The following is a 19937-nucleotide window of genomic DNA, read 5'->3' as shown; positions in this document are numbered from 1 at the left end:
GAAGAGCCCTACGGTGAATTAAACGAACGACCGCGACAGGTTGCGCGACGAACCCAACAGAAGCACTGTGTATCAGTCGAATTCGAACAGATTCTTCGTCACTGAATATTTTCCATCGTGTCAACAGCAAAGAGTTGGGAAAAACGTGGATAAGGATCACCTTAATTAAAGTTAGCTACGAAAGTGATCGATCAGAGCGGGAACGATTGTTCGCTGAATACGTCACAAGGAGAACGGAGACGGTCGTGAGGCGGCGGATCCGGAACGTCGATCCTGGATCATCTAACTTCAGAATTCGTTACGCGCCGTTGGGAACTACGCGAACAGTTGACGATTAATCTAATTGTTGCAAATTGTAGCGAGAAGGAAAATTCTTTCGTGATCAACGATTATTTTAACATCAGATGAATTGAACGATGCCTATTGAATTATTTATCTGCGATGTTTGCACCGTGATGAAGATGGAAATAGATTGCCTGTTGTTAAATTTTACGAATAAATCCTTCAACTTCCAGTGTTGCATCGATCCGACACTTATTTTAAAAATACGTCGAAAATTCTGTCGTCGATTAGTATCTGACATTTGCCAGCAAGGATTCACTCATGTCAAGTAGATCTTCACATGTTCAGTTGGAAAATTCAAGTATTCCCTCTAGAAATCAATAAAATCTAAATAACGACAGAAGAAAGCGATTGTTTGAATGTTATCTGGGACCATTTTCCTTCGTCATTTACATCCCCAACGTTACGAGACCCCGAACACACGATCCATCGCTTCGTCCCATCGAGTTCCCTCTCGCGAAGCAAGAACAGAACCGGAAGAAACATCTCCGTGAAACTCAGTGAAACGTTACAGGATTGAAGATACCGACTTCATTTTTCTCCGGCAACCTATCCACCCACCGATCGACAAAAGGCAAGGGAAACCGTTGGAAATTCCAGAACCGTGGCTGTCGTCGATTCGTTATCGAGTCGAGTGAGTTTCCTCGCCTGCGAAAAAGCCGATTTTTCGTCGGATCTAAGGTTCCACTTCGCGATAGACGTGATCCAAGAATCGATAAAAACGCCCCTCTTGATCTATCATCCCCCACCAACCACGACCACCACCACCACCATCATATATCCACACGAATGAAATTCAACGATCCATTGATCATCAAGGATGATAATTGCCGATAATGACACCGTAATCGGAATTCACCGTGCGTGAAAAAGGGGGGAAATGAACGGAGAACCGTATAATCGATCGACAAAAAAATGACACCGATCGGAAATTTCGAAATTACAAGAAAAAAGAGAGACAAAGAAATGAAAGACTGATCCACTTACCAGCTAGGAGCGCGCACTTTGTCAAAATGGTATTTTTCTCTAAGAAACACCTGTAATATAGGTCCCCCGATAATTCGTTACGCAACGGACACCAATTGACTGTCGCCTCGATTGTGTGGGTGTGTCATTCCGCCCCTCTCTTCTCGTATAATCATCCACGGAATGCCATCAGATGTCCCGGCCGCGCCGGTTGGACCTCGATAACAGCAGACCGATCGGTCGATCGCGATCTTCGAGTCCCCGATCGGGGAATTAAATCGTAATTATCGAGGGGACACGCCCGTGGCCCGTGCGAAAAATTCGAGTGTCACTTTAAGTCGTCGAAGATACGAGTACCTGTAACTATATTGTCCGGTCAACAGGTTGGAGTAGCTTGTTTGGAGTAGGGTGGACTTAGATTAGGGTCGAATCGATCAAAATACTGAATCATATACAGTCACTCGAAAATTATCTTCGCATATCCTTTAAAACAGAACAACTTTTTTAAACCTGGACGAAGTAACTTTTTTTGTAAGGTTAGAATGATTAGTGTAGTAAAGGATGTGTAAACAAAATTTTGAAAAAGTTGCATTTGATCGGAATCGCGCAGAAAATAATAAAGGATAGCTTTTTGAAACAAACATGATAGAAAGATTTGCAGCAATGCCTGCGTGTACCTACTGCATAATTAGTATTTAGATTCTCATTTATGAGGTAGAATGAAAAAAAAAACTTCATCTGAATGTAAAATACAAACATGTAAATACCGAGGTAACGTCGATAGGGTCGCGCACATTCCGATTGTCGAGTGAGAAAATCAGGTCGGATCTGGGGAACTGTGTTGTTCGAGATATCGTACCTTTAATCGATCCCGTATGTTGTGTAATTTGTTAACGATAAACTTCGAGTTTCTGCCGATAATTCTATTTGCAATTCACCCACGTCGAACTGTTATAACATAGATCCACTTCGGAGCACACACGCAGTACTAGATACAATTTCTGTTCGAAAGTCGAGGGTGAAAAACAAATTACGTTTCACGACGTGATTTAACAAAATGTACAATTTAAAGCCTCGAGAATGGAAAATTCGTCGACTGCGCAACGGTAGCTGTATTGTTCGAGCAAATATTGGCCATTTTGCGTGTTCCTTCTGGCTCTTAATAACGAAACGCGCGAAAATGTGAATACAGGTGTTCCTTTTAACACGAAAAAACACAATATCAAAGCCAGCCGCCCATCACTTATATGACTTCTTCCGACAGTTCACGATCGTATAAACCTCGCTGACTTATATTAATACCTGGTGTATATCGATTTCCAAACAATCTCGACACGTCTGAGCCGTTTAATTACCTAAATCTCGTTTCAATGAGCGCGATAATATTATGTTTACTCCTTTATTCGAGCGTGTAGCGCCAATATACTAATATTTACGTGTTCGGTAGATCAGGATGTTCTCGATTTTATTCCCCGTGATTTTTAGGCGAGGAGAATTCCTTCGATCGAGTGGTGACTACAAGAATTGTAGACGATTTAATGGAGTTTCGTACACGATTTGGAATTCAAATTTCAACGATCTAATTCGTGTTCAAAATCCAATTGGCAGACACGAATTTAAATATAGGAGTTCATGTATCTACGATCAAATTCAGATTCTAATTTAAAAATTACAGTATAATATATTCTGAAAAGTTACGTCGACTTAAAATGTTTCCTGTTCCAATTCAAATACCATCGATCGAATTCATAATCGCGGGCTCTTTCAATCTTCAACTGGTGCCACATTCCGACAAGCATAAACACCGTCTTGGAATTTGATAACGACCAGAACAGTAACACAAAGACAAATTAATCCACCTATATCTTCGAACCAATTAATTGAATATAAAAACCATGAGATCACCCTGTTTACACCTGCTCTATTCTCTTGTATTCGCATCATCGCGCATTCCAATGCATTTACGCAATTGCATCACGCAATAATCACGAAGTTTCGATAATATTTCGTCTGTCAAGCGTACACCTTGAATCATAAATAGGTGAGAATATATCCAACATGATTTCCCCAATACTACCGCTAAATGGATAAATTAAGATGAACGAAACGTGAAATGAACGTTCATATATACTTTACTGACAATTATTTTTAGCCGAATAAGGAAAAATCTTTCTTCACTTTTTTTACTTACTATTGTTTGCGAAGTTGCGTTAATATTTCGGGAACATTTACGATTTACAGTTGCGTAGATCCTTAGCGAACAGAACCCATTACACCACCAAAACCACTGAGACAAGCATTCACTTAATTTCCTACGTACCATAACTTATATTAACGTTTGCACAACTACTGTGAGAAGATTACAATTAAAAAATATAAGATCAACGATCATAAACTACACACAATTTCACGTCAAAAATCGAAAGGATCATATTTCGACTCCCAATTGGCACTACCACAAAATTCTCGCGATTTATAATAATTTCAATACCAAATATAACAAATAATGTTCATGTGGTAAATTTAGCGGAAAAGAATCAACGAGATACATATATTCTGAAACTGTAGCACGTAAGATATGTATGTATAAGATTATGTGAGACACGTACGATGGAAAAATAGCGCGACGTTCCCGGATCGTGGTCGGAAAGAGAACTGACCGACGATAAACCAAATGGGAAGGAAAGCGGTCACGGTGGGTCGATTAATTTAAGTTATTTAAAGGGAAAAAAGGTGTTTTGAAACACCGTCCTGGTCGCTGGCCGGATGAGGTAGAGTTTGATGGCATCTGTGCGTACCTGAACGTAAACATAAATGATGTCATTGTGCTAGAACAACCAAAAGGTGTGACCCGTAGGTATATACAGAATGATTCAAAAGCACAACAGGATCTGCAAATTTTTTTTTATTATATTCAAATATATATATATATAGTTTGTATAATATATAGTTTTCTATTATGCAGAGTGTTTTTATATATAATGTGCATTTATTGGTAGCATCTATCCTTCTATGTAATCTATAAAGTAGGCATATATCTTCTTCATTTTATTTCTTATTCCCTCAGGTTTCTGCCAATCGTCCATGAAAAATTACCGTGAACCTCTTCATCGTTCCTTAAATCACGGTAAACCAATCTGAAGCTTTCTAAGATTTTCAACAAATTGTCTTCCGCAAACAACGACGGCGTTAATGCGTCCAATTGCATTCAGGCACACGATCTGTTCCCCCAGATTTTCGTCGTGCATTTTCTCGGAACAATCCTCCAGGCTCGTCAAACTTGCGCACCGTTTTAAGGCCGTTTCGACCGTTAATTGTGCGGAACTGTTTACCAAGAAAATAAGCGGAACGCCCGACGACGGGTTCAGTACGGACCCGCGACACAATTTGCATAAATATTTCCGCTGTTACAGAACTGGTAAGCTGGTTATAAAACTCCAACGATATCCGTGTAATCTAATCGAAAAGATCCGTGGAAATCGGATTTTTCATGGTGGATCTTTCTGTAAACATTGCTTTGTGCGGAGTAATTTCAGCAAGATAGGATCCAAACAGGGATTTCTTATGGTTTTATAAGTCCTCATAAACTACACAACACCAAACAAAATGAATTTTAATAAAATTAAAGTCCCCCATCTTCCACAAAAATTAAGAAACAAAAGATTCAAATCGTAAACGATATAATCGTCCCGATCGAATACACGATCTTCCAACATCTGTGAACATTAAAATATTATTCTTATCCTGTTCCCCGAAGAAAAAAGAGGTTTCATCGGACTTCCGTCCAATGATAAATCCTTCCCGACTCAAAGAGACGTCTCCTCGAATAATCTCCTCGTCTTCCTCTCTTTCCTCTGTTTCCTGGGGATTAAAAAGACGTCTGAAAATTGCGTTCCCGTCCACCATCAGTTTTTTAACGAGAAAACTTCGGGTTTAATCGCGTTCATCCGAGAATTCGAATATCCAGAATGAAAATTTAGCAGCTCATGCATTTATTCAGCTCGTGCAATCAAAAAATTTGAAACTTATATATTTTATTCAAATTAGAAATATGAATGACTTAGAAATATGATATAAATAATGAACAAATTATTATCATTTATATATTTACGGGTATTATGCGTACGTTATCATGGACTAGCAGTGTTGTCAATATTATTCATGAAAGTCTGAATTTTTAGAAAGTTGTTGAACTGATTGACTGTTTTGAAAGATAAAATAAGAACTATGTTTTTGACCATTTAAGCAGCTGAAGGAGAATGATAAAATGTGGTCAAACTTATGGTCCTTCTGACACCTGAACTATTAATAAGACCATGTGCTCCAATGCATAATTATTGTATGCATTCCGAATTCCTTGGAACATATAGAAAAATGTCTCGTTAATAGTTTAGGCATCGGAACAACCATAAAGTTGGCCACTTTGAATCACCGTCCTTTTGATTCTGCATGACTGTGTGGTGGTGGAAAAACGTTGACGGATTCGAATTGAACGATAACCCAGAATTAATCGATACAGCCTGCACGCGCCGCATGGCGATTCGCGGCTACGTGTGTGTGCAAATTTTTAATTCGCCAATTATCCTTCGACGCAGGCAATTACTCCATTAAACGTGTGCCGCGGACAGGCGTTCGAATTTATTTCTTCCCTGACGCCGACAGGCAGGGAACGCAGAAAAAAAAAAGAAACGAACGCCGTAGACAAATCGACTACGACGTTCGATTTTCTTGCAACTCTGCACGATTAATTGCTCTGTTTGCGGCAATCATTAAGTTTATTTTATATCTGGTGTTGATTTCCAGGTATTTTGATCCTGTGACGGAGGATATCTTTGAAACTACACGTGAACCTTGAGGTTTTACGATTTTGCATTTTCCTGCTGGATATGAAACGGTATTAATGATCGTTGTTAATGGAACTGTGCGAAAAGATACGAGGAAAAAATTGGATCTCTTTATCAGTGTCTGTATCAGGCTGAAAATAATATAATTACTCTGCTAAACGTTACTGGCGTTTCTAGTTTATTATGAATTATTTATGCCAATAATGTGAATAATCTAATACTGCGGTTAAGTGACCCCAGTACAAAAGGTCAAGTTTTCTAATTCTTCGTCCACGAAGGAAGTTTCGTAGGTTCCCATTTCACGCATCCTCGACTATAGAAACTACGCTTTAGGGCGTCGTTAGGCGGTCGCGTGTCGCCTTGAATACTAAGAACGGTCGGGTCGAAAATGGAACGTATGTGTGTACAAATGACCCAAATGTGAGGAACGACGGTGAATCCCCCTGGATTTTTCACGGTACACCGGTTCTCCACGCGCGTGAAAACAGATGCGTCACGGGCGTCAGATTCGTGGATTCCCGTCACGAAGTATTCGAAGTAGCCCCGAAGCGGTCGTTCACGGCGACCAACAGATCGAGAAAGATTTGCGTGTGTCCGGTCACTTCACGGCCACGGGCGACTCGAGAGGAAGCCGAGTAGCCGCGAGCGAGCAGGGTCAGCCGCAATTGGATGCGATCCGAATGAGAAAATCGTCGTACAATTCGCGGTGACTGTTTACCAGTTCCCCCTGGCCTGTTAAAATGATCGATCTACGAAGTATGTATGAATATGTCTTTGAATGAATAATACATATAATGTATAGAGTAAAGTAGTCGAATATGAGACCCATTTTTTTAAGCACGCATAATTCTCGATTAAAAATACTTTTATTGAAATACGATACACATTTTAAATGTAAGATGTGTACACTTTATAGAATTCTATTGTAATAAAATAAAAATGAAAAGTATGCAAAAACACAAGGATTGAAAGTGGAAGACGTGGAAGAAAATTGTGTGAATGCTACAATATGTAATCATGTTATTGCAGGGACTTATAATCGACTGATAATTCGTTAGTGATAATATTATCCTCTTGGCATGAGTATAATACGCAAATAAAGTGAAACGAGCAATGTCTCCAAGCGTATTATTTAAACAAGAAGTCTGTGATTTTAGTAGGATCAAGATTTAATAAGAAATATGTATTACACAAGTAGCTGGGCATGCAGAAACAGTATTTCTCGAGTATAAGCAAACTTTCCTGCTGTTCTTCGGAGAAACGTGTGCTCGTGAGATCCCAATGTTTAGAAAGCATGACTTCCAAAGAATCTTTAAAGTACGTGACAGCTCATTATGAAAATCCTAGGCACTCGAACGTTGTCCTCAAATTCCCTACAGTTAAATACTAATAAGATACCGTGAACTTTCTAGGTATGTTTGCGTCATCTTGAAAAAAAGTGTACCGACACGATTGGTATAGCAGTGATTCACTGATTTTCAGGTACGGAAACACGTTAACAATCACTCCCACTTTAAGACACTCATACTTGCGTCAGAGTTTAAAAGCCCCAACCAACACAACGAAACGATTCCTATTAAACTCGTGCCGGAGCACCAGAGAGACAAGGATACTCCAAGGGTCGTCAGGACGACTTAAAGAATCTGTAAGACCCCTCGAGAATCTCTCGAAACCCTCAGTGACCTCCCCGAGGCTTTTAGAAACTCTCGAAGGATGCCCAGGACCTTCCAAGGGTCTACGAAAGTCGTTGAAAGGTCCCCTGAACCCTTCAAATACCCCAAGAAACGCCCAAAGGCGTGTAAAAACTCATTGAAGTTCCTTCTGGATCCTTCAAGTAGCTCCAGGAACCGTAAAAATTTGGAGTACGCTATCCTGAAGTATTCATTCTAATAATAATTCGATATTAATGAAGGACGATCGGATATACAAATGAATATCTTTGCCACTCAAACTTCTAAAAACCAATCGTCGAATTCCAGTTTATCGAATCGGTAGACCTCTATGTTTTCCTTTACGCTACAGCACGAAGCGTTTTTCTCCATTTAGTTAATAAAAATCATCTCCAATTGTCCAGACAAAGCGTTGAGAAATTCGAGGCAATATCGTGCAGCAATTCCCGAGCGTAGATAAGACCGAATGTTAAAGTTCATCCAGACTTCGCCTTTTAATTACTGGGTGGATCGAAACCCCCCGTCTGATAGTAACTTCGGTGAAATTTATCCGACAATAAACCTTCGGAGCACTTTTAACAACGAAGATATAGCGAAAAAAAAAACGTTCCAACAGACCTATCTCCCACGATATTGCATAACTTGTTACAATACGATTCTTCGATAAAAGTCACCGCGTAACTTTTACTTCACCAGAAGGGACGAATTATCGCAGATGATAAAGATTCCAATTTCTGAATTTCGCAAAGATTTCCCATGGTTAATCATCGGCCGTTTGAATTGTCTCCGTCGTGTAATGGTCGAAGCGGCGCCACTCGCTCTCGATAATCGATAATTGTGAACTTCCTTTTCGCCATTTTCCAGGAAAATTTCGATTACGCGCTGAGATTACGATCGACGAATTCCGTTCGCGCTATCTCGAGCACAGATTAACTTCGATTCTTTAACCAGAGTGACGTCAAGCCGCCGACTTTCTCGAGTAGTCCTCACAGCCTTGATCGAAGGTGGAAAAAGAGCGAAACGATCCTCTCGAAACCGGTTGCATCATCGACAGGTGAGCTATTATTATTCGTCGAAATTCCCGGGGCGATTGCGTCTCAATCGTCGGGATTATCCGACTTTGCGATCGAACCGTGTAGGAATCTGTTTGTTTACTCCCGTTACGAAAGCACAGCCTGGCGACGTCGAGACCGGTGATTGCTTTCGATTCATTATTCTTGGATGTCGCGCCGGGGTAACGATATCGAGGGAACCGGACGCAAACAGAAACTACGAGAAATCAATGAATAACGGGAATAAAAATAGTGACTAAACTAATCTGGTGTTTACACTTTTATGACGTTACTTTTCGATAATTCCTAAACGAAAAACAAAGAAAAAACGCACTGGTGAAAGTGAAGCGTATTGTCCCTGGCTAGAGATGGAGTGAACTGCTACTTGTGAATCACGAATGATTCGATCACTATAATGAAAATCCTGATAATTATTCGGCACAACTTGCACACACGTTGACAACATCGACGACAACGTGCCGATTTCTGAGTACATAATCGCGAATTCGAGGTCGTAATTTTCACGATGGTTTAGTACAATCTAGGGTTAATTTAAAGGTTAGAAGAAAGCGTGCACAAAAATGACGCCGCGTCAAATGGTGACCGTTTGTGGGTCGTTTGTTGGAAAACTCGTGAGAACAAAAATACACGGTCGATCGTACGGCGACTGGTCGATAGCCTCAATCGTTATCTTTGTTATCCAGGCACGAGGCACTCGTACCGCAGAATAGAAAAACGAAAAAGTGAATTGTGATGATGGCGTAGTTGTAACACAACGAATACGTCGAACAGTCACCTGTGCATTGGAAATCTTCCAATTTTAAGGGAACAATCATAGTGATTATCGCCCACTTATGATACCCGACATCGTGAGAACGAAACTGTCTTTACGAAATTACGATCGCGATTCAGACTTGTTCAGACAATGTTGGATTGTGCCAGGCGTCATAATTAACCTCCAGTCAATATAAAATTACTGATAACTGTAATGGAAAAAATACTCATTTATTACCTGAATGGAATATTTGGCTCTCTGTAATTTTTTGAAGGGATTTCTGGTACACAAAAGAATGGAAAATGTAGAATGAAGTTTCTTTCACGTGCGACCTCATTTTCACATAATCGAATTTTAATGTTTCCCTGCCTACGTGCGCACTTGAATACAATTTGTCAGACGTCCATTCGTTACTTTCTGATTCTACTTATTGCAAGCACTAATGATGGTCAGACTCACCTGTCAGATAAAGTTTTACAGTCATTTTTCTCGGAAACAATGCCTAGAATACGTAAATTTCACTTCGTCTCTACCATTTGTTATTGTGAATAATTATTATACGTCTATTTGTTATACGTATAAACGTAGTTCTATGGAATGACACGTCCATCTAACGTACTTTTATTCCTAGAAAAGCATAAACGTAGACGGTGACACGAACACAGTAACGACGATTAGGTACAAAGTCGTTTATTTTTCCGATACTTTTACTACATCTTACACCTAGTTCATGGATTTTATGTATTGACAACAAATTGAAGGATGCAGTGCAACGTAATGAAAACATGACGTGGGAAGTGGAAGAAGGGATTACTTAAATTTCATATAAATGCACTTCACTTGTCTGAAAAAAAAAAACAAGAAAACCGATGAACACATTTGTCAATGCCGTTAGAAGCCATTATTGACATAGCAGTGGATGGTAATCAGACACATCTCCAACTGAACGTTGTCATTCTTCCAATATACATATTCAGTTGCACACTACTTATCGTATCGCCCAGAATGTCATCTAACGGCGATCCAGCAAGATCGAATCAATCAAAAAATCACGCGAACGGTAGGTCAACGATAACTCGATGAGTGTATCTCGTCAATGAAATAAACGGACGAGATGCTGACCAAGGTTTCTCTCGATTGACCCTTGCATGACGGACCGTCAAAGCTGATAGCAGGGTCACTCGTGACCCATAATAGACGCTACGTATATTCTACATAAACAATTCACATTCATTTACAAAACTTTGCAAGAAAATCAATAGAAAATATGAATTTTTATAGAAATAGAAAAATCACGGTATCCTGAAAGGATTGTGTCCCAGTCACTGCCAAGCTAGATTTAACCGATCGATCGACCTGGTACTAGGGAATGTATCGTGCATTTGCTGCAATAAAAACACAACTGAAGAATCACGATTTTTCGGAATATAAATTTGAATGTTGGCTATCATTTTGTACGGACATTGTATATTATTGACTGACCTGACGTGGTAAGTTTTGGAAGCTTACTTACAGGATTCAACCGGTGGAAAGTACAAAAAACAATCGTTTTTTTTATACTAATAACTCAAAGATTGCAAATTTTGAGTTATGTCATTGTTGCAGCAAATGAACGATATGAAAATCACGTGAAAATCGAGTGGAATCTGTCGAATGATTAAGGAACGGGTTTGATCGGTTGAACGCCACCCTGTAACTCAGTCTGAATCTCCTGGTAAGTTTTCCCTTTGGTTTCCGGGACGAGGAATTGCGTGAACCCGGTCGCGCCGGCCATGATCGCGGCGAAGATCCAGAACGTCGCGTCTGTACCAAGCTCGTCGTTCATCGCGGGGAACGTTTTCGTCACCAGGAATACCATGAACCAATTCAACATCACCGCGACACTGGAAGCGATCGCTTTTGTGTCCGCTGAGAATAGTTCTCCCATCAACATCCACGGTACTGGTCCCAAACTATATAGAAGCAATAAGAAATTGATGTCAATCGATGAAGACGAAGAATTTTCTATAGATCAATTTCGTGATGTTAAATTAACTCAATTAATTCAATTAACTCAGTTCACTCTGTTAACCCTTCGACGCCAAAATTATTTCTTGCGATTAGCTAACTCAAAAATGGTCTCTAAGGTTTGGACTTCTTTGTCGATTCAATCATATATCACCTGTAGAGCATAAAGGATACCTACTCCGTGGAAACGCGTTAACTATTACGAGTGATCTCGTCAATCTCGATAAAATCACCGTGAAATTTCTGTCGTCGATCCGTCTGTTCCCACTCACCCGATCGAAAAGGCAACCATGAAGACGATCAGTGAAGTCAATGGCAGCCAGCCAAGGGAGCTAACGTCACTTCCGCCGTCTTTCTGCTTGAAGTAGTATCCAAGAGCTATCAGGCTGACTGACATAACGCCTGTGGAAATCATGAGCAACGGCTTCCTTCCGGCTCGATCCACAATCAACGCCGCGACACCTGACATTACCAACTGCGACGAATAAAACGTACAACGTAAACATCGTTACCAAGTCCCGTCTTATCCGTTAATTTACCCTGGTTGACGACGCGATTAAAGTGGAACAAAAATCCACCGACGGAATTGCCCCAGCGTCCAGGGGAACGTAAATATTCGCGTTCCTGTCGTTAGCAAAGACGTTGCGTTTTCAAGTCAAATTACGACCGTTTAAAAGGAAACGATTAGAAGACAGACTATTATCTCGGAACCGGCCGGGACTACTATATCTTTGTCTCTAATCTCTCGTAATCTTCTGCAAACAGGACGTAAGTACCGAGCGAAAATACTACGTAGTAAGTTCGAAGGTAAATATCTTTCATTCTTAGCGACATTAAGGTATTATTCTAGGCAAATTGCTGAAAGATAAACAGAAGCAAATTGTTGCGTTGGAATTGGTCGACATACTTTAGGCTAACCTAGACTTCTTCCCGTTTGTGTCTAACGACTTTCTGAACTGATTCGTTATAAAGCTCTAGAAGCTTTATCGCAATTCTTTAGAACTTCTATTGCAATGTGAAAATAGAGGAATTAGTTAATTTATAGATTTCTATATTTTCCAAAATTTGTGACGTGTCCGATCCGATAAAGATGTTAACCAAAAAAACTACTTACTCATAAGAGTGAACACATTCACAGGGTACCCCGTAAAAGAAATACAACTTTTTTTTTTTTATTAAATATGCACTACTCTAAAGTATAACAAGACACTCCTGGAATGTTTCAATTTACTCATTTATATCGAACGGATTGATTTTATAAAATTTCATAAAATCACAGTTATTCTATCGAAACCTGTTTTATAAGGAATTATCAGAAAAAACGAACCTGAACGAGCGCCACAAGAATGGATGCCACTTCCGGCGCCATCGAGCTCCCAGACGCCTTGAAGATCATCACCGTGTAGAAGATCACCGCGTTCACACCAGACGCTTGCTGGAAAAACATCATTCCAAAGGACGCAAGCATGGCTTTCCTATGAACCGGAGATTTTAACATGTCAAGAAACGTAGTCTTCCTTCCGGAGCTTTGATCAGCGGCCATCTGCATGTCGTTCAATTCTTCCCCGGCATCGTAATCGTCGCCCCTCAGCACAGACAACGCGACCGTGGCGTCTTGTTTCCTCCTCTCACCCTGGAAAACATTAATCACAGCGCGTCGAAACGGCTCAGAAGCTCCACGGAAGCCTGGGATTAATTTCCAGCAATTAATTTCGAACTGTCCCAATGGCAGTACCCAGGGCTTGATAAACGGTAGACGAATCGATCGATCGATTCTCTGGACTCGAGAGTCGGATGTTTGTCGTGTAATAGCCCTGTTTAATTGAGCTCTACGTCTATGATATGTCTCCTACGTGATCAAGACTTTCAAACAGGTGTCGCCTGCAGTTAGACTAACTCGCTGTAATCTCGGTTTAAGTTGCTTGATCGACAAATTAGATAAGTCTCTTGTCCATGTTGGATCACGGGTAGTTTCTATTACGTTCAGATTGATCCAGTCGAAGTAAGTATGTCACTTATCCGTTAGAGGGATTTTCTATGGATTCTCAATGATCGATGACTTGGTCATATTACTAAATTCTCGTGGAGTTTCTAGAGTTTGATTGGAATTAAGATATTCGGACAGCACTAAGGCTGGAGAGGGGAAATTTTATTAATTGTAAAAAGTCGGAACTGGACATGTGGACCTAGTTGTCTGCCTGGCTACCACACATACAATCTTGTTGTTCAATCCATAAGTCTTTCTGAAAGACTGAGGTAGGATCGAACGTTTCGAATGCAGTGATGTATCCTTATGTGTGTACGTAGAACAGTAGTGAGGCGTTTTGTCAATCGAGGCATAGTACCTAGTTTTACTATAAACGATAAGGTGAAATGAAAAGAATAACAACAATAAAAGCTCACCATCAGCCAGACAGGGGATTCAGGCATCCAGTAGAATGTGCCCAAAAAGAGGACGATGATCAGAGCGCAAATAAGAGCGAAGACGGTGTAACTGAGGACACTCCCAAGAACGAAAGCAACGAATATCCCAACGGTAAGAAACAGCTGGAACAGGGCACCAAGGGTTCCCCTAGTCGAGACCTCAGAGATTTCGTTGATGTAGGTCGGTCCAAGGACGCAACCAGCCCCGACACCGATCCCAGCTATGAATCTGGCGATGTACAGAAGCCAGACTTGCGAGGCGATTAGAATCATTCCCCAGGATAGAAGAAACGGTACCGCCAACAGGAGTAGAGACTTCTTCCGACCTAACTTGTCCGCCATTCCTCCAGACGGAAGGGCACCCGCGATGGCCCCCAATGCCAACAAAGAGCTGATCCATGAACCCTGATCCTTGGTCACCACCATGAAAGAATCAGGTAAATACAGCTGAGGAAGCACTGGTGAAGTCCATGCCAGAGCTGTGCCGACTCCAACCACCAGGAAACACGCTGTAAAAGAAATAAGAAAAAAAAAATTTGTCTTTTAGAGTATTGTGTAGTAAAATGTGTTCTATTAATAAGGTTTTGATTTTTTTTAGAGCCTGTTGGAAACCTTAACACTGTGACACCGATGACACCATGATGTGAGTGTCAACTGGTACTTTTTAGATATTCGAAGTTATTGCATTTTTTTTTTTAAGTACACAGGAAATAGTATATTTTCTTAATGCTTGGCGAAAACACTCGGCCATTGGTGAAAGTTACTCGTGAAATTGAAATGGTCGTAATAATATTACTAGAGTTAAAAACTAGAGGATTAGTAATTGGACTATGATTCATTGTTAGCGATTTGAAGAAATAGTGGGGATAGTTTATCTACTGTTTAGTAAGAAATACAGTGTGTCAATATCTATTACCGCGGTGAGTATCTCTGATACAGAGGAAACGGACGAAAAACTGGTTGAACTGGATGGTAAAAAATAGTCATCGTATAGAGATAGTGATTTCTTCGCAGATGGAGTCGCTTCCAAGATACAAGCGTCACTTCTACTTTTTTCTAAACGTTACAAGTGTCTATAGGTAGCGCCTGTTATGTAATATTGATAGAATTATTAATACAAATTTAACGTACTCTTTGAAACTCACATCATCATCGCTAGTTAGATACATTTATAAATTTGATCTCCTGTATTTTTAACTGCATCAGGTAAAATATAAAAGAAATAGTAGGCTCTGTCCCGTGATCATTCCACTTTCATTTCGGTTGAATTCAGTTCGAGAGGTTAATAGTCATGGGAACGTAAGGAACCTATATCTTTCGTAACAATTCGACTATCTTCCGATAACATTACACTTCAACATTACACGTATCTGGTACATTTCAATTCAATTAACGAATTAAATGTCAATAAACCGGGAAACTTCATAGGTTCGATAACGGACAAGTGTCTGCTGAAAGAACTCATAAACGAATTGAGGGCGGGAGATGATTATTTGACAAAATGTAACAGTAATATTGGACAGAACAATGTGTCTGGTCTGTCTTTTGGGGAACGGGACAGTGACTCCGTTGTCCCAAATGCGTACAGTTGAATCATGAATATATTCCTTTTTCTATTATTAATCCACTATTTCTTTTAATAAGACAGGGATATACATATATCCAAGTACAAATTAAATTTTAAATTTGCTCACATACAATTTTCAAATTTATCAAAAAAATAGTGGATCGCTCAGAAAATCACAGTCACAATTTTGCATTTTTCAAAGGATTATCCTAATCGAAAACCTGTGAAATTACTCTATTCATTGCACCAATCTCTCCCCCAACAATATCAAAAGCACTACTGTCCCATAAGACACCACAGATGATCAAGAAGCAAGATCTACCCAAAGGATACCGCGTGCATTACATTCGAAACGACGTCTAACTAATTCTAAAGCCACCATCGTCCCGGAGACAATGCAGAGAGACAGAGAGGATCAAGAATGAAAGATCGAGTGGTTACGGGAAGGTGATGCGCTTAAATACCGGAAATAGAAGCGAGGTACTGCCACAGCTTCCTGCTCTCCTGGCGAACGGTCGTCCCATTAATCATCCCCGTGCCCTCCATTTCCTCGAAAATTATCGTCTCCTCGACAGGCTTCAGATGTGTTTCACCGTGGAATAATCGACCAGGCCAATCGATCCTTTCGTGGACCACCACGATCGACGAATCCTCGAGCGTCTCCCTCGCCGCAGAGGGACGATCCACCGGCGTCGGGCACCTTTACCTCGATCCGATTCAACAGCACACCGGGTCCCGTGGATCAAGTGAACGTCATTATTTCGGATTAAACGCAAAGCCGATCGAAGAAGACCGAATGGGCACGGGAGTAGTACGAGGGCCATGATATATCGCGGTCCCACCGCTATCTTTCCTCCATCATTATCGGACCACGCCATTATCGCTCTACGATCGACGGTGGAAATGAAAAAAATTCATCGATTAACGGTAGGTAGTATCTGCTTCCCGCTCGGTTGACTCGAAAATCCGTGAACGGGACGCGTAGACGCCTACGATGAGACCGGAGTGATGTTTGCGCAATACACATCGGAATCGTTCGATCCGGGGAACAACCGTGTACATACGTATATGTACATTGTCGTTCATAAGTATTAGGACACCTTGTCTGTACGAGGAGATCGTGCTGTTTAGTAAAAATTGTATATTTATCCATCGAGATTTAATATTCTCTAGACGATCCTTATTTCAGACATTCAGCAATCTCGTAATGTCTTGTAACATTTACCGCATATTCGGTATGTGTTTAAACATTTTAAATAGTCTCAAATAGTCTATTGATTCTTGATTTTATGAAAAACATTTTTATATAAGATACTGAAAAGATGCAGTGAACGGGTTAACATCCCCTGAAGAATATTCATTTGAGATTTTCAACACTTTCGTAATGCCACGTTACATTTATCTGATATTCGATAAGTGTCCTAAGATTTATGAACGGGAGTGTCGATGATCAACAATGGGACCGTTTGGGAAAGCTGGAAATGCCTGTCGCCTGACTTACTTCTAGTTCTGAGTAAAGTGTGAGTCATTCTTAATGAGGTGAATAACCAGAAACCCCGAAAACTTTCCAACTGTTGAACGGGGAAGCCCAGGTCACCTGTAGAATTTGATCAACCGTATCTTGGAATCACTTTTTCTTGTCTTCCCTATTTACGTCATAATATTTCCGTATTAAAGCATCGATCGCGGTCGCCGTTCACCTCTGTCGTTGGCAAAGATGGATTACTGGGTTCCCCCTGGTCGCAGCCCCTGACTTAGAGAAGACTTTCCTAGAATACCGCACCAGCTCAATCATCTCTTTGCTCGTGACTCCTAATGGGCACTTATCAAAAGCTTCCCGAGACACCCGAAGCGCAAAGATCGCAAAGAAAGCAACTGAAACAAATTCCAAGACGTGCAACACCGTGAATTTTTAATTAAAGAAGATCGTCCTCGCTGTAAGGATCTCCTGTGTAAATTACTCGACAGTTGAAAAGCTTGATAACCTACAAGTTCAACTGCAGAATTTATCTGCAACGAGTTTGAACAGTCTGTTTCGAGCGCAAGTCCTTTGAGTATATAATTCAGGACACGGAAAGTGTATAACGCCAAGAGAGAGATTTTGTTACGCGATAGAATATCAGCCCTCCAGCTGCGTTACTATTTATCGAGGACACAAGGATTATGGGGATGACAGGGTAAGCCCATCGAGGGATTAACGAACGGGGGCGAAACACATTTTGTAATGAAGTTACGGGACCGTGAACCAGATGGCCGATCGACGTAAATCTAAACGTAAAATATTATATTTAATCATTGGGCTGCCTGGAATATTCCTTTTGGAAAATTGACAGAACTCGAGATTCAGCGCCGTGCATATGTTATACAGAGTGAGTCAATACGAAGTAGTATCTAAACTAACTCGTTATCTATTGGTTGTATCAAAAAAGGTTTCAATGAATTATGTAGCATTTTTTTATATCTTATTTTTGTTCAGATATCAAAGTAAACTTGAGTTTTCTCAAGGTCAATGCATCTTTTTTTAATACATATAATAACATAATTCATTAAAACGTTTTCTGATACAACCAATAGGTAACGAGTTATTTTAAATAGTCTTTCTTATTAACTCACCCCGTATATCCACATCAATTTTTGGTGAAAAAGATCACTTCTTTATGAAAAAAATGCCAGCAGTCTAAAGGCTAATGACGTATTCGATGGCCATTAAGCGAAAGTCAGCTGTTTAGACATTTAAGAAAATTAAATCAATTTCGTTTAACGTTCGAGAATCTGTCAATCATTCGTTGTTTTTCCGTTTCTATGACGGCCGATCGATAACGCTCGTGATATCCTGATGATGATCGGCTTATATTCCGCTGGACAACATGTTTACGATTCGATTTTACGATCGAAGCTCCGCAAGACCTTCCGCGGGGGAGCAAAAATACGATCAGTGGCTTCCGTGTAGCTCTTGCTTCTGGTATCGCAGAGATTTTTGATTCTCGCGGGAGTTAGATTACATGACACCTGTACTAGATTATCAACGTGAAATCCAAAGGTACGCTTTCCTTGTCTGACTAACAGACAGATCGAACTACTGGGAATATTGAAAATGAAGAAATTTTTGTTTGACACCACTTCCCATGAATTTAGCAATAATACTATATATGTCCATAAACATCCACAGTCTAATGAATGAACTATTGAACTATAGCTACTAATGCTATTGAGCTATTATAACTAATGGCTATACTATTGACAGTTTGGACAGCAGCACTAAATCCACGAATTCTCCAATATGATATCGCGCGATCTGTTTCACGCCGAGACAACTGATTTAATTATTTATAATAACCTGAATAATCGATCGATTCTTGACGTTCGAGTGTCCCCCTTCAGTATTTAATCCCGCCACCTGAAACGACCTTATCCTGCCATCGAATTTTCGAGCCGCTGTCAACCGCGATCAACGCGTATCGAAACGAGGATTTTGCTACCCAGTTGCACAGCTACCAGAATTACGCTGGATCTTCAATTTCCATCCGAGATCCATCGTCACGAACCGGTTCGACAGAGATCGCTGGTCGTTAATCGTCGAATGGTAATTCTTGTCGACGATTAAAAGATACACACGGGGCCTATCAATTTGTTAATTATGACTGGAAACGACGTGTGGATCAAGAGATAAACTAGGACCACCGTCTCGACACGTTATCAGGGATAATCGGCTGAATAGACGAACCGAATGCGTTGTGATGTCGCAGGAATTTAATTAATTCGAAGAACGGTCTAACGTTTCAGTGCCTCCTCGTTCCAATAGGGCAGACGGAATGGTTATTCAAGGCAACTCGCAGAGGGATTCAAACTTTCGACCAAGAACATTGAAAAATTGTAGGTGAAACACGAATTTAAATTTGATATTCTGACGAAAACGCATGAAACTAAAATATTAAAGGGTTTACTGAACTGGCGCAGAATCATTAGTTTCGCGATCTAACGAGCTATCGAGGTTTTGATTACGATAATTATGCACTAGACCGCGGATTTTCATGCAAATTCAGATTTTTGGAGCATAATCTATTGAACTGAAATTAAGTTAGATATTTATTTGCATTATTAAAAGTATCCTTTGGTCCAAAATAAAGTAATATTTATATTGGTCTTGGCTAAAATTTTAACCGTATTGTCCTTTGCATATTCATAATTATGATGAATGCATAAAATCCACATTCTAATAATTACTAGAACTTGGATGTTTGACCATGTAGTATACACACAGGGAGGCATAAAAAGGAGAATGAAATGTAC

At 40.3% G+C, this 19937-nt stretch overlaps 2 protein-coding genes across 2 annotated transcripts in view; both read right to left on the bottom strand.

Annotated features, from left to right (window-relative positions):
* Positions 1-3616, bottom strand: part of LOC107188972 (facilitated trehalose transporter Tret1-2 homolog) — a 31558-nt gene extending 27942 nt beyond the window's left edge. Inside the window, exon 1 of the mRNA XM_015577377.1 lies at positions 3500-3616. The gene's annotated coding sequence lies outside the window, so the exon portion shown is untranslated. The remainder of the gene's footprint in view (positions 1-3499) is intronic.
* A 7690-nt stretch (positions 3617-11306) lies between these two features.
* LOC107188955 (facilitated trehalose transporter Tret1-2 homolog) lies at positions 11307-16196 on the bottom strand. Its single transcript, XM_015577358.1, has 5 exons — positions 16112-16196; positions 14060-14589; positions 12984-13289; positions 11929-12131; positions 11307-11601 (listed from the first exon to the last, which is right to left on the bottom strand). The coding sequence occupies exons 1-5, from the start codon at positions 16191-16193 to the stop codon at positions 11307-11309; spliced, it is 1416 nt and encodes a 471-aa protein (XP_015432844.1). The 5' UTR covers positions 16194-16196.
* Between the last annotated feature and the right edge of the window lie 3741 nt (positions 16197-19937).

The sequence above is a fragment of the Dufourea novaeangliae genome, unplaced genomic scaffold, assembly GCF_001272555.1.
Source record: "Dufourea novaeangliae isolate 0120121106 unplaced genomic scaffold, ASM127255v1 scaffold125, whole genome shotgun sequence".
In the NCBI taxonomy this organism is placed as follows: Eukaryota; Metazoa; Arthropoda; class Insecta; order Hymenoptera; family Halictidae; genus Dufourea; species Dufourea novaeangliae.
The sequence above is the reverse complement of the archived record's forward strand: the minus strand, read 5'-3'. Positions and strand labels throughout refer to the sequence as shown.